The sequence below is a fragment of the Lathamus discolor genome, chromosome 5 (assembly GCF_037157495.1).
Source record: "Lathamus discolor isolate bLatDis1 chromosome 5, bLatDis1.hap1, whole genome shotgun sequence".
Taxonomy (NCBI): Eukaryota; Metazoa; Chordata; class Aves; order Psittaciformes; family Psittacidae; genus Lathamus; species Lathamus discolor.
The window spans coordinates 20,270,526-20,283,661 of record NC_088888.1 but is presented as its reverse complement, the minus strand read 5'-3'; the positions used below and the strand labels follow the sequence as shown (position 1 = coordinate 20,283,661).

Sequence of the window (13,136 nt, the reverse complement as noted above, 5' to 3'; positions counted from 1 at the left end):
CTATAAATACAGGTAGGGATGGTAAACAAAACTGGTTGACAATGCTCTGTGTTTTGTTTGCAACTGTTTCTAACATGTATCTGAAATGGTAATGAAATGGTAACAGTTGCTTTGCCCATAGTTTCATCACTCTAAGTACAAAAATATTACTGAATCTTTAATACACACAGCTCATAGCTATATCTTTTACAAATATTTTAAAGATTTAGAAGATATCACCCATTTTTTAATCAAAAGCATGAGAGACTTTTTCTGTGAGGAATTCAAAACAATGTTAAATTATTCTCTGCGTATAAATTTGGGACATTGTACAATCCTCTTTTTTCACAGAACTGGCTGAGTGTACTCAAAGTTAAGTGAAAAAAAATGTGGGTTAGAACAAAGAATATATTTTGGAGATGCCCATCCAATTACTGAGTAATCTATCAGTATATAGCACAACATTTCTTGGGATAATACCACAATGCAGACTGCATGTAAAATAAGACAAAATGTTATATATCGGCTGAATAAGGTTAATCATAATAAGAAGTTATACAAATGTATGAGCATAAATGCAGTAAATAGCTAAACCAATTAAATATAAAATTCTACAGTTGTTATACCTGTCAGCAATTACTCTGGTACATTCATGTTTAAAAAGTGTTACAAGCACACTGGTGCTGTTGCATTCTTCTGCCTTTATATTTAACATTCCTTGCCAAATTCTAGAAAGGTCTCGAAGGTTGAAGATATAGTGGAATTTAGATGGTGAAGGCAGCATCTTCGCCTAAAAAAAAATATTGCTCATACTGAAAATAGGTAACATGTAGAAGAACTCAAGAATAATATAAAATTATAATTAATGTCACACATAAAATATAATAATAACAAAACTACTAGTTTTCATGCATAATGCTGTGGTCAAACTCTTTCTCAGAAGTCATCAAAAATACCTTACTTGTTTAGAAGCAGGATCTAACATTAAATCTAAAACCCCAACTCTTATGATACATAATTATTTCATATGTTATTCTGTTCTTTGTAAATTAAAAATTATTTATAAAGAATATAACTCCCTGTTCATTAGCTATAGTGATTAAAACTTTGAGTAACATGAATAAATCTAGATGGTCTGACAGTTTCATTCATGTGTGTTGTACACCAAAATCAGATGTTTTCCAGATGGCAGGTCCGAATCTTTTTAGCCCATCTTTCTCCTGGTTTATTGTGATAAAACTTTCCCTGTAATTTATACCTTTGTCCACTGCCATAATATTCTACTTGTTGGGACCAATTTTTCCACCATATCACATACTTCAGGGTTGAAATTTCTACAGGAATTAAAGTATCCACAGCCAATAATACCTGAAAAGATAAAATTCAATATACAATCGATCTCAAGTTGTAGGCTATAATAAGGTAGGTAGTGAGCAAGATATATAAGTACTTATTTAAAACTTTAATTTGCTTTTAAATTACAGATGAAATTATTTTGTCTCTCCTATTCATGGCATTTCTGAACTGGTGTAGAAACAACTGGCAGTAGGTGCTGGCATTTAATAATACACTGTATTGACAAAGTTATCAGAACTGAAAATTTTAACAAGAGGCCCTTTCAGACAGTACAGAGGTAGAATGTAACCTACATAATAGTAGCAGTGCTCATCTAATTCCAGAAAATGCCATTACTTTCTTATTATCTTGCTTATCCAAAATCAGAAAGACAAGCATTTAAAGGGGTTAATTTCTTTCCCATAGCGCTATTTTTGCTGTAATACAGCTTCAGTCATTTCATTGGAAGTACTCTGAATTTACATAGTGAAAGTAGGAAAGAGAACATACTTTTACACATTTTAAATCATTTATGACACCCCCCCCCAAAAAAAAAAAACAAACCCAAAACAACCCTGACAAAAAAAGGATCAAAACAAGGAAGAAGTACCAAAAATTTTGTCAATGGATGCATTGGATGGCAATGTGCAATTGAATACAGAAAACTGTCTTTTTAAACGCTGGGGAATATCATTACGACCTCCTCCAGGATGTATCATTGCAGCTATTAACTGAACATCTACAATTGTAGTGAAGTCTCCAGGTTTATCCAAACTGTACATTCCTTTCATTTCCATCATCTGACGAACGATTTCATTTGTTATCTGTAAGTTTACATGACTTGTACAAATCAGAAATTCAAACAAGAAAAAAAGAATTTTGTAACTCTACCACCAACCCCTAGAAAAAGGTTTTCACTTTAATCTAAACTCAGATTAAATTTTCAGGCTGTACTACCATACAATATCAACAGAATGTGTTTGATATTCCTTTAAACTATGTAAAGTTAAGGCAATGAACTGGGAAAAAAAAACAGTTCTATATTTTGCTGCTGGATATTCAGCTCCAGATGTTCAAACTATGCTTTTCAGTTCGCCCTTGGGCCTCCTTTGAAACAGAACAAATAATTCTTTTCTGAAACTGGAAGTTGTTTATTCTGAAAAGGTTATTGACTCCACATTTCACTCTATAGTACCTGTATGGATCAGGAGGCACCAGAGTTTGCCCCCATAGTGACTACTCCAACAATATTCAGCAAACCTTATGTGCTCACATAAAAAGCCACATGATATGCAATAGGGCACTGATCACAAACCATCATCCCATTAAAAACATTTTAGCACTGTCTTGAGGCTATAATGGATGAATTATTGGAGGTCCTTCCATAGGGGAGATCTCAATCTCAATCTCAAGTGAGAACAAATGATGCAAACCACCAATGAGATATAGCATTTTGGTAGAAGGCCAGGTTCCACTTGAGACATTGAAAACACATGCCTGGCTTGCGTTTTGACAAAAACTGCTTTCAAAAGTGAACAGGAGGAACTGTTGAGTTTACATAGACTCATTTGTATCCATAATGCCACTTAAATACATGCCAAGTGGAAATTCTTCAGACCTACTATGAGAAGGAATTGTGAGGTATTTTTGCCTGATTTTGGGTCTGTATAGACACAAGAATGTTACACACCCAAATTGTACATGGCCTTATCAAGAGGCAAAAATCTTTAGTCCAGTTTTCAAGCCTATGTGTTACCCTTGAATTCGGACACAGTCTTTATTACTTTTTCCAATGTGTCACATTTACATTTTGCAAAAAGTTTTTTTACTGATGTTCTCAAATTAATGTCAATCTTGAAATTAACAATATGGTACTTTAGTACAATGACACTTTTTATTTAGTTTTATAAAAATACGAGAAAGTGGAGATACTGTAATATATGACACCATTATCCTACATCCTACAGTAAATCTAGTTTACTCTCTTTTTTTTCTTCATCAGTGTATCATATTAGAAAGCATTTCCAATAATTGATACTTCATTATACTATTGAGGAAGTCCACTGATTCCCATGTATATAACTAAAAAAGCACAACAATTTGAGGATAAGTTATATTTGATAAAAATATTTTACCTGATCTCCCCATTCATTGATAAATGGCATACTGATATCATCAATAAAAACAGTCATTTTTCTGCCCCCAGGAGGTCCATAAGTACTTCCAGCACGTTTGTCCACGTAACTCTCTACTGTCCTCTAAAAAGTAAAGAGGATTCTTGTTTTGCATCTAAAGCAACAGTATTTAAAATGTATTGCTAAAAAATGGACTACTTATTGCTTTCTGCTAAAGCACTTCTCCAATGATTTCCTCTTTTTGTTAGTAGTTTCATCTTCGATTCATCATTAAGGAATGATGAATTCTCCTGTTCATGACACTTATTCCCATGCAATTCCCTGGCATTAGGACTATGTCTCTGCTACCAGAGAAATTTTTATAAAGTTTTCAGACACAGAAATTATTACTTAATTATCTGCATTGAAGCAGATTATTATCAAGAAGTCACCAAACTGAAATGACATTAATTTTGGTATGATGCATTATGTCCATATGAAATATTACATCTTCTTGTGAATTATATTTCAGTCTTTAAATACATCAAGATTAATGCAAGAGAAACTGCTAAAAGAAAAGAAAATAGATCAGAATTTTTGAATTCTGTTGCATTACTACTTTTTTTCCTCTTGCTTCTCAAATCAGTGAGAGTGGGAAGGTAGCACACACAATTTGTGAAACGAAAGATTAATCAAAACTGTATTAATTATGAGCAATAATTAGAATATCAACAAGCACAAATAGTATTTTCATTATCTATAGCATCATTTTTATACATACTGGAGTTATTTAGAAAGGCATTTAACAGTCACTCTTCCAAAGGGTAGCTCTGGAGAGGAATGGAATCTGATTTCAGAGAGTTTTTCATGCACAGTCTTATGATTATGATTTGGATTTCCCTAACTAAGCTCAGTTGTTTTATATTAAATACAAATTTATATATTGCTGTAGAACAGCAAAACATAGATTCTTAGAACAGCAAACCACTTAGATTCTTTTCCAGTTATTTTCTACATGTCTTGTAAGCTAAGAAATGCAGCAATTTAACATTTTGGTGTCAATAATCTTTTAAGACAGTTTTTAACTAAATAAGAATCAGCGTGCAATAGGCAAATAAGACATGGATATTTAATTGAAGTGTATCCTCAAAGTTCTATGGCTCTGTAGTCTTTCTAAAGATATCTAGAATATAAACTATGACAGAAGAAAAAAATCTTACAAGATGGTAGCAAATATTTTCCCTAGAGAAATTAGTTTTCTGTTTTCAAGCAGGATATCATCCTATATGAGTAATGCAACACATGGTGTCATAAAGATCAAAGAGTTAATTGCATTTTTGAAACAGAAAACAGATATAAGTTTTGCCCAGGGTTTTTGTCCCTTTGTTTTTGTTTTTTTTTTTTCACAACAGAAAATAATTAGCTGAGTGTTCTAAGGTAAAACATGTAGAATATATGCAACGAAAATGAAAAAAAAAAAAAAACCTGGTAAGAGAAAGCAAGCAACTACATAAGAAATCAAGAACTTTGTAGCATATCTAACACATCAAAAATCACACATTCTTTCACATATCCTCAGAATGGAGACTGAAAAGACTATTTTGAGTGTGGTTCTAACAAATGTTTAGAAAAATTTAAATTGTTTTTCTGCTACATTTCTCTCCTAGAAATCAGTACTGTGAGCTATGCATTCAGCTAGCTGGAGGAAGAGAAAGCTTTTCTTCCGAGGGACTGTGGGACTGCAGCAGAGATAAGTCATGGTAAGATCTTTTACAGACTTTGTACCAGAGACAAGGAAGTCTGTTTTTTGTTTTCAGGACAGTAAAGTTCTAGGGACCTATAATACACTAAGCAAAGGATACTGAGACAGATATACTGATTGATCAATTAATCTTGCCTGATTCTGTCTCGCTTGTTTGATAAAAACAACGGCCAGAGATCTTATGCGTAACATAAAAGCTCAGCAGATATTCTGTGAATTTGGAACACTAAAAAATAGATGTTTAAGCCGTGCCTTTTCACCATTTTCTTAATAACATTTACATTAGCTTCTTAAAAAGATGCTTGACTTTGCGATTGAGTTTGTAACACCTTCTCCACTGAGCACGCTTTTCAATAAAGAACTATCAAAAGATGATTATTTTATCCTACTGGAAGATTGTCACCATGAATTCATTGCTCTGAATTGGTAATGAAGCCAATTCAACTTACAGGATCTATAAGTTGAAATCTTTTTTTTTATTTAAGAAAAATTAAGACTGTTGGTATAAACTAAAGAATCAAGAAAAAACTGAAGTGTAACTAGAAATTTTCATTAATCTAGAATGAAAGGTCTTCAGCAGTAAATGGATTCTTAGAATTCCATAACGAAAAAGCACAGAGCAATCATGAATATATGTATCTCTATGTGAGTGACTGTATTTTATTCTGCTCTGCAAGGTTATTTCTAATGGAGTTTTCTGAAGTGTCTTAGGTGACTTAGAGGAAAAAAGTCCTCTAGGTTTTATTTCTAAATCACTTCCTTTATCATCAGAATTAAGTACACTTTAAATACTTAGCAAGTAAATTATATGCAAAAATTACTTAAAATCTATACTTTTACCTGAAACATAAATGGTTCTGTGGCAGATGAAAAGTTTAAACTTTTTGACAAATGCTCTTCTGGGTCGTATTTCTTCATATATGCCTTAATCATGACTGTCTTGGCACTCCCCTGTTCTCCTGTGAGCAAAACTGCCTGTAATAGATTTTAAATAGCTAGACAGTATCCAAATATAAAGACTTTGCATGTTTCCACAGCTTGCATCAGATATATCAAAGGCACAGCCACGTTATGGCTTCTGGACAGTTTCATCAAACCCAGCAGACTTTTTGTCAAAATCCTAGACTTCTACAGAAAAAAGAGTGTCCTGGGCTCGGCCACAACAGTTATGTTCCTCCTTCTTAGCAGGTGGTGCAGTGCTGCATTTTCTAGTTTAGTCTGAGAACAGCACTGATAACACACCGATATTTTTAGTTGTTGCTAGGTAATGCTTACTCTGATCAAGGACTTTTCAGTCTCATGCTCTGCCAGTGAGGAGGATCATGGGAAACCAGGAGGGAGCAGAGACAGGACACCTGACCCAAACTAGCCAAAGGGGTATTCCATACCACAGTAGGTCATGCCCAGTATATAAACTGAAGGGAGTTATCTGGAAGGCCCAGATCGCTGCTTGAGTCGGGTTCGGTATCCGTTGGCAGGTGGTGAGCCAATTATATTGTGCATCACTTGCGTTTATTGTTTTCCTTTTCCCCTCTAAGTTTTATATTCTCTCCCCTTGTTATTTCCCTTATCATTATTATTATTGGTGGTAGCAGTAGTGGTTGTGTGTTACACCTTAGTTACTGGACTGTTCTTATCTCAACCTGTGGGATTTACATTCTTTCGATTCTCCTCCCCATCCCTCTGGAAGCAGTGGTTAAAAAGTTGGGGGAGTGAGCAAGTGGCTGCATGGTTCTAAGTTACCAGCTGGGCTTAAACCACAACAAACAAGTTCCAGCACTGACTCGTGATGGTGGTATTTCTAATACTGTCTCCATCTACTAAAAGAGAATACACATTGACTTATATTTGACAAGCTGACACAAATTTCCATAGGACATTGATAAGGTTATTAAGAGCATTGTGCTATAGCAAAATATGTATTTTTCAGATCTTCATCTGTTTGAAAACAAGCCTATATATGTTTCAGTAACTCTTGTTTAATGATGCCTGAGCCAAAAGCCATGACACCAGATTGGTCCTTATTGGTTAAAGCTCTGTGAGTAGTGCTTTCTCTTTTTTAATAGTTGCTATTAACTACTGCTTCCTTAATAAGAGGAAAAAAAAGAGTTAGGACATGCATGGTCTTATTGAAGTACCTTGTAAAATTTATTTTCCTCACTGCCTTTTTCCAGAAAGCACAAATCAGAAAAATTGATATGGGGTAAAGACTAAGCACAAGGTTTTATGTTTGCGAAAGACAATAGGTTGTTGGAACTAAACTTTTATGACAAAAAAAAAAAATCTAAAAAGGGTATTTTAAACATTTTGCCCAAGCACAGAAGTAAGTACAAAGTATTAATGTTAACAAAATCAAAATAGAGCAATATGCAAATAATGATGCACCTGGCAAGCAGTGAGTAGAGACAGAGAAGATGGAGAAAGACTGCAACACCCAGATACATTATAATAGTTTTCTATTTATTTCATATAGTAGGCATATACTTAGATAACTAATCCTGTACTTACTTTCTGTTGTTTTGCAATTGTGTTTATCAAAAACTGAGTTGTGACATTGTCAACATTTGGAACCAGAATAGATGCATATTCTGGGATACTATCTGTTGGATAAACATACTCCTGAACTCTTTTACTCCAGTGCTCCCAGTGACCTGAAATGACAAAAAAAGAGGCATAAAATTTCTCAAATCTAGATAAACTATATGTAACAAAAGATATACGTAGTCATGAACTATAATAAGTCTACAGTCCTACTAAATATATACATATTTTCTACATTTATATGTAGCTATCTAAATAAAAATCAAAAGAATGGTCACCTAGAAACTCATTCTCACACTGCTGGTGAAGTATAGAATGTGACAATATGGACTGTGCATGTGTTACACTAAATCTCCATTGCTGGTCAAAAAATTATGAATTTGAATACATGAAAAATAGATGTATTCATGTGAGAATATACTCTCAAAGAACAGTAAGCTCTTTGTGACAGTGGTTGTATATTCAAAATATTAATAGTTGCAATATTCAAAATAACAGTATTCTTACAGTTTATAAAATATTAAGATTTATTACTGATTATAAAAGATAAATAATAATTAAAAGGGATTAAAATCATATTATATTTTTAAATAAAAACTACTATCTGTGAGGAAATTCAATATAAAATTATATTAATTTAGGCTAATACAGCCTAAGCATAAATTATCTAAAGCTGTAGGTTGGTTAAATTAATACAAGAGAAATCCGTAAGAATTAAAAACAAAAGAAATAAGAAAATGTTACCAATGAACACACTATCCCTTGTTTCTGACTTCTCACTCCACAGAGCTCTAGAGATAGAATCTGTGTTAGTACTATACTGTCGTCAAAAGTCTCGTGTCACTGTATAATAAGGACTATAGGAATAATTTTAAGTTTCAAAGAAGCCATACTCAGTTTTAAAATGCCATTATAAGAAAGGATGTTAATGCTTTTTCTTACCATGACCAGAAACATAAAACTCAAACATCGTTTCACTGCTACCAGGCAAGATTTCTGGTAAGTCTAATTTGTTATCATGAGCTCTAATGAAGGCTTCGAGTTTATTTCTACTTTCCAGCTCCAGAAGGGCACCTAAACTCCACATTATTGCAAAGCAGAACAATTTATGCAGATGAGAAATAGCTGATAAACCACCTTCTTCCTTTGATGGAATCAAACCTTCCAGAAGATTAATAGACTGAAAAGATTTTAAAATATTATACATTAAGAAAATATTACATAATCACCTTTTATTTTTATACATATATGCACATGCATTACTTGTATGTATTAAAACTTTAAATCATAATCTGAATACAGGTTACCAAAGACTAAAATAAAATTTAAAATGACAAACACAAGAAAATAAAGATATCTGTATGAAACTGGATAAATTACTCAAAACTACTTGAATAATCTGATCATCAACTATCCTTTTAAATTATGCCTCCCTAAAAATGTAATTTAAAAGCTAGGATAACAAAACAGCTTTTTAAGGGATTTTATAATATCTAGTGGGATATTCACAACTCTAAAAGCAGGTGGGGCCTAGCCATTTCCATCTTTAAGCACTGAAGAATTCTCATCATCTGTCTGATACATTTATTTCAATTCTGGTCAGTTAATGCATGTAGCACATTAAATTCTATTTTGTGTTTTAAAAACTAGATTAAAATATACTACTTTGTTATTGATTTGCTCTGTTTCTAATAAACTATATTCCAGAAATCTAGTAACTTGCTATTGACAATTTGGTGATATTGCTCATTGTCGTGGTTTACGCCCACTGGTAACTCAGAACCACGCAGCCACTCGCTTATTCCTCCCCTGCTTCCTCCCCCAGCTCCCAGAGGGGTGAGGAGGAGAATTGAAAAGAATGCAACTCCCACAGGTTGAGATAAGAACAGCCCAGTAACTAAGGTATAACACAAACCACTACTGCTACCACCATCAATAATAATAATGATAAGGGAAATAACAAGGGGAGAGAATACAACCGTTCACCACCTGCAAACCGATACCCAGCCCGACCTGAACAGCCATCTAGCCTTTCCAGGTAACTCCCCCCAGTTTATATACTGGGCATGATGTGCTGTGGTATGGAATACCCATTTGGCTAGTTCAGGTCAGGTGTCCTGTTTCTGCTTCCTCCTGACTTCACCTCCTCCCTGGCAGAGCATGAGACTCAGAAAGTCCTTGGTCAGAGTAAACATTACTTAGCAACAACTGAAAACATTGGCGTTATCAGCGTTGCTCCCAGGCTGGAAGTCAAAAAGACAGCACTGCACGAGCTACTAAGAGGGAGAAGAATGACTGCTGCTGCTGAAACCAGGACACTCATGAAGCCAGATATTTGACTGTCTTACATAACATTACTCATATTCCCTTTCTATATGAAGCAGTGTCAAACACATTGTTTAGAAATATGTCTTTTTAACAGTGAAACACATGTAATCATCTTGAAATTAGTATTCTTTATGTTGTCTTACATCTCATGCTTGAAGTGGGAAGTAATGCAGTAATGTATATTTTAATGCAGCCTATAGGACATAAATAGAATACTTTTGTTTACTTCAGAATTCAGTTTAAAAAATTATTAGACAGCATTAATTACAATTCAGAATGTTAAAATAATGTCAATTATTTCATTTGGAAGTGAATTGATGTATTTAATTATTTCCAGGACAGGCTGTGTCCCAGTTTATCGCAATAAAATCTTTTTGTTCCCTCAAATACACACTCAAGTTTAACATTTCCCATAGAATGGTGCTCTTTGTCTTGACAATATTCTGTAACAAGTGTTTGAAGAATGAAAACAGAAAAAAAATTAAAATTAGTAATAAACCATGCAAATGTTTGCAGCAAATAAGATGAAAACTTCAGCTTGTCCAGCATCTAATCTGCAATAGTGAGCAAAAGTGAACACTTAGAGAAGAGTAAAAAAAAGAAAAAACTCTTGGCTTATGGTGGTACTAGTGGTGGTACTTTCTGCTGGTACTTTTTTCAGCTTGGACCTTTCTGAACCAAATGCATTTTTTCTGGGTTTATTAATCCCATAAGAATTTTTTCACTCTGAGAAAATCAAGACTAGTCTTGAACCAACATAGACTTCTATTGTCTATAACACCCTTTGGTAAGATGTCCTATAGGTCTGCCATCCATGGCATTGCAGAGTTTGTTTTGCAGCTGTGTGAATCTCTTCATGCTTATCTTCACTGATTTTCATTAGCCATTTTATTACCTATTATATTCAGTCTTGTAAAGTCTGTCTACAGTTTTCCATGGTTAGCTCTTTTGTCCTTACTATCCTGAGTAATTAAGTAGCATCAGTAGACTTCACCTAAAACTTTTCCAAATTGTTTATGAATATTTTAAACAGCATTGTTTCATCAAGGGCACCTCAGGAGCAGTGGTATCCTCTGTCTTTTCTAAGAACTGATACGCTAGTCACACACTTCCTACCTTCTAATTATTTATCTAGAAATGAACCTACTACCTTCTGCTATGACTGCTTAGCTTCCATGTAAATCCCTGGTAAAGAACTTTGGCAAACACCTTTGTTTCTTCATGCAGACCATACCAACCAGATATCCTTTAGCTACGAGGTTATTAACTTTTCCAATAGGCTTACAAGGCAGGATATCCCTAAACAAAAGTTGTGTTGAATCACTTGAAGCAAATTACATTCACCTGCCTAATGAGGTGGTCCAGAGAACAGTAAACAATTAGAAAGTCAGAGGAAATTACAAGGAGGAAAGCAAAGGTGAGATCATTTTTTATATAAAATCATTGTGAAGTTGTTGTAGATACAAAAAACAGATGAAATTGCGAATGCTAACAAATAGCAGATATTTGGGTATGTGTGCACTTTTGAGTGAATATCCAAAACTGAACTTTAGTACTCAAGTACAAGTCTGATATCTGCTCGACACAGCTGGTTTGAGGTTGTTGTAAATTTTGAAAATGCCTGAGCTAAACAAAAGCAGCACATCTTGAGTCCCACAATAAAGAGATGTAAGACAGAGTCCTCACTCAGGAGGCTTGTAAGATACAGTGCTTCTGCATGTAGAGTATTTCAGCAATACTGGGAACTTAGGGTGGTCCTGGGTTCAGTGGTAGCTGTAATTTTTCTCCTTCTTAGTAGCTAGTGCAGTGCTGTGGTTTTGACTTTCAGCCTGGGAGCAACGCTGATAACACCGATGTTTTTAGTTGTTGCTAAGTAATGTTTACTCTGATCAACGACTCTCTGAGTCTCATGCTCTGCCAGGGAGGAGGTGAAGTCAGCAGGAAGCAGAGACAGGACACCTGACCTAGACTAGCCAAAGGGGTATTCCATAGCTCAGCATGTCATGCCCAGTATATAAACTGGGGGCAGTTACCCGGAAGGGCTTGATCACTGCTCGGGTAGGGCTTGGTATCAGTGAGCGGTTGTATTCCCTCCCATTGTTATTTCCCTTATCATTATTATTGCTGGTGGCAGCAGCAGTGGTTTGTGTTATATCCTAGTTACTGGACTGTTCTTTTCCCAACCTGTGGGAGTTACATTCTTTCAATTCTCCTCCCCATACTTCCAGGAGCTGGGGGAGGAAGTGGGGGGAGAGTGAGCCTGTCGCTGTGTGTTTCTGAGTTACCAGCTGGGCTTAAACAATGACAAACAGGTTCTGGAAAGAAGAGATTGTGTGGAAAAGAAAAGTTCTGGCAAGAAGTGGTCTTAGAAAAAAAGAAAAAAGGCCCCTAAAAGAAGAAGGTGAAGATCCTAGTTAGAGGAAAGATCCTGAAAATGGGGTAAGATGCTGCAGATCAGGGAGATGCATGTATACAAAGGCTAGATGATTCCAAGAAACCTTATCAAGTAATGCCCAATTGGCCTGGGTTTAGCAGTAGCAGTCATTTTTTTTCTTCTTCTTAGTAGCTGGTGCAGCGCTGTGTTTTGACTTTCGGCCTGGGAACAGAGCTGATAACACCGACGTTTTTAGTTACTGCTCAAATGTTTAGACTGGCCATAGGACTTTGTGAGTCTCATGCTCTGCCAGGGAGGAGGGGAAGACGGGAGGAAGCAGAAACAGGACATCTGACCCAAACTAGCCAAAGAGGTATTCCATACCACAGCACGTCATGCCCAAGGAGGTAACTGGGAGTTACCCAGAAGGGCACTCTCTTCTCGGTCAGGCTCATTTCGGCAGGTGGTATCATATTCTATTCCCTTGTTATTTCCTTTATCATTATTATTATTGGTGGTAGCAGTAGTGATTTGTGTTATACCTTAGTTAATAGGCTGTTCTTATCTCAACCCATGGGAGTTACATTCTTTTGATTCTCCTCCCCATCCCTCTGGGAGAGGGGTGGCAGTGTGGGGAGGAAAGAAAGAGGTGGGGGTAGTAGAAACTGTGTCGCTGACTGGGTTTAAACCACGACACCAATTC

The 13,136-nt window shown here is 35.2% G+C and overlaps 1 protein-coding gene across 1 annotated transcript in view; it reads right to left on the bottom strand.

Annotated features, from left to right (window-relative positions):
* DNAH8 (dynein axonemal heavy chain 8) overlaps positions 1 to 13,136 on the bottom strand; it is a 139,106-nt gene that overhangs the window by 55,647 nt on the left and 70,323 nt on the right. Inside the window, 7 exon segments of the mRNA XM_065682578.1 lie at positions 606 to 769; positions 1,238 to 1,347; positions 1,925 to 2,138; positions 3,450 to 3,572; positions 6,031 to 6,165; positions 7,699 to 7,841; positions 8,674 to 8,911. Coding sequence (XP_065538650.1) covers positions 606 to 769; positions 1,238 to 1,347; positions 1,925 to 2,138; positions 3,450 to 3,572; positions 6,031 to 6,165; positions 7,699 to 7,841; positions 8,674 to 8,911 — 1,127 coding nt within the window.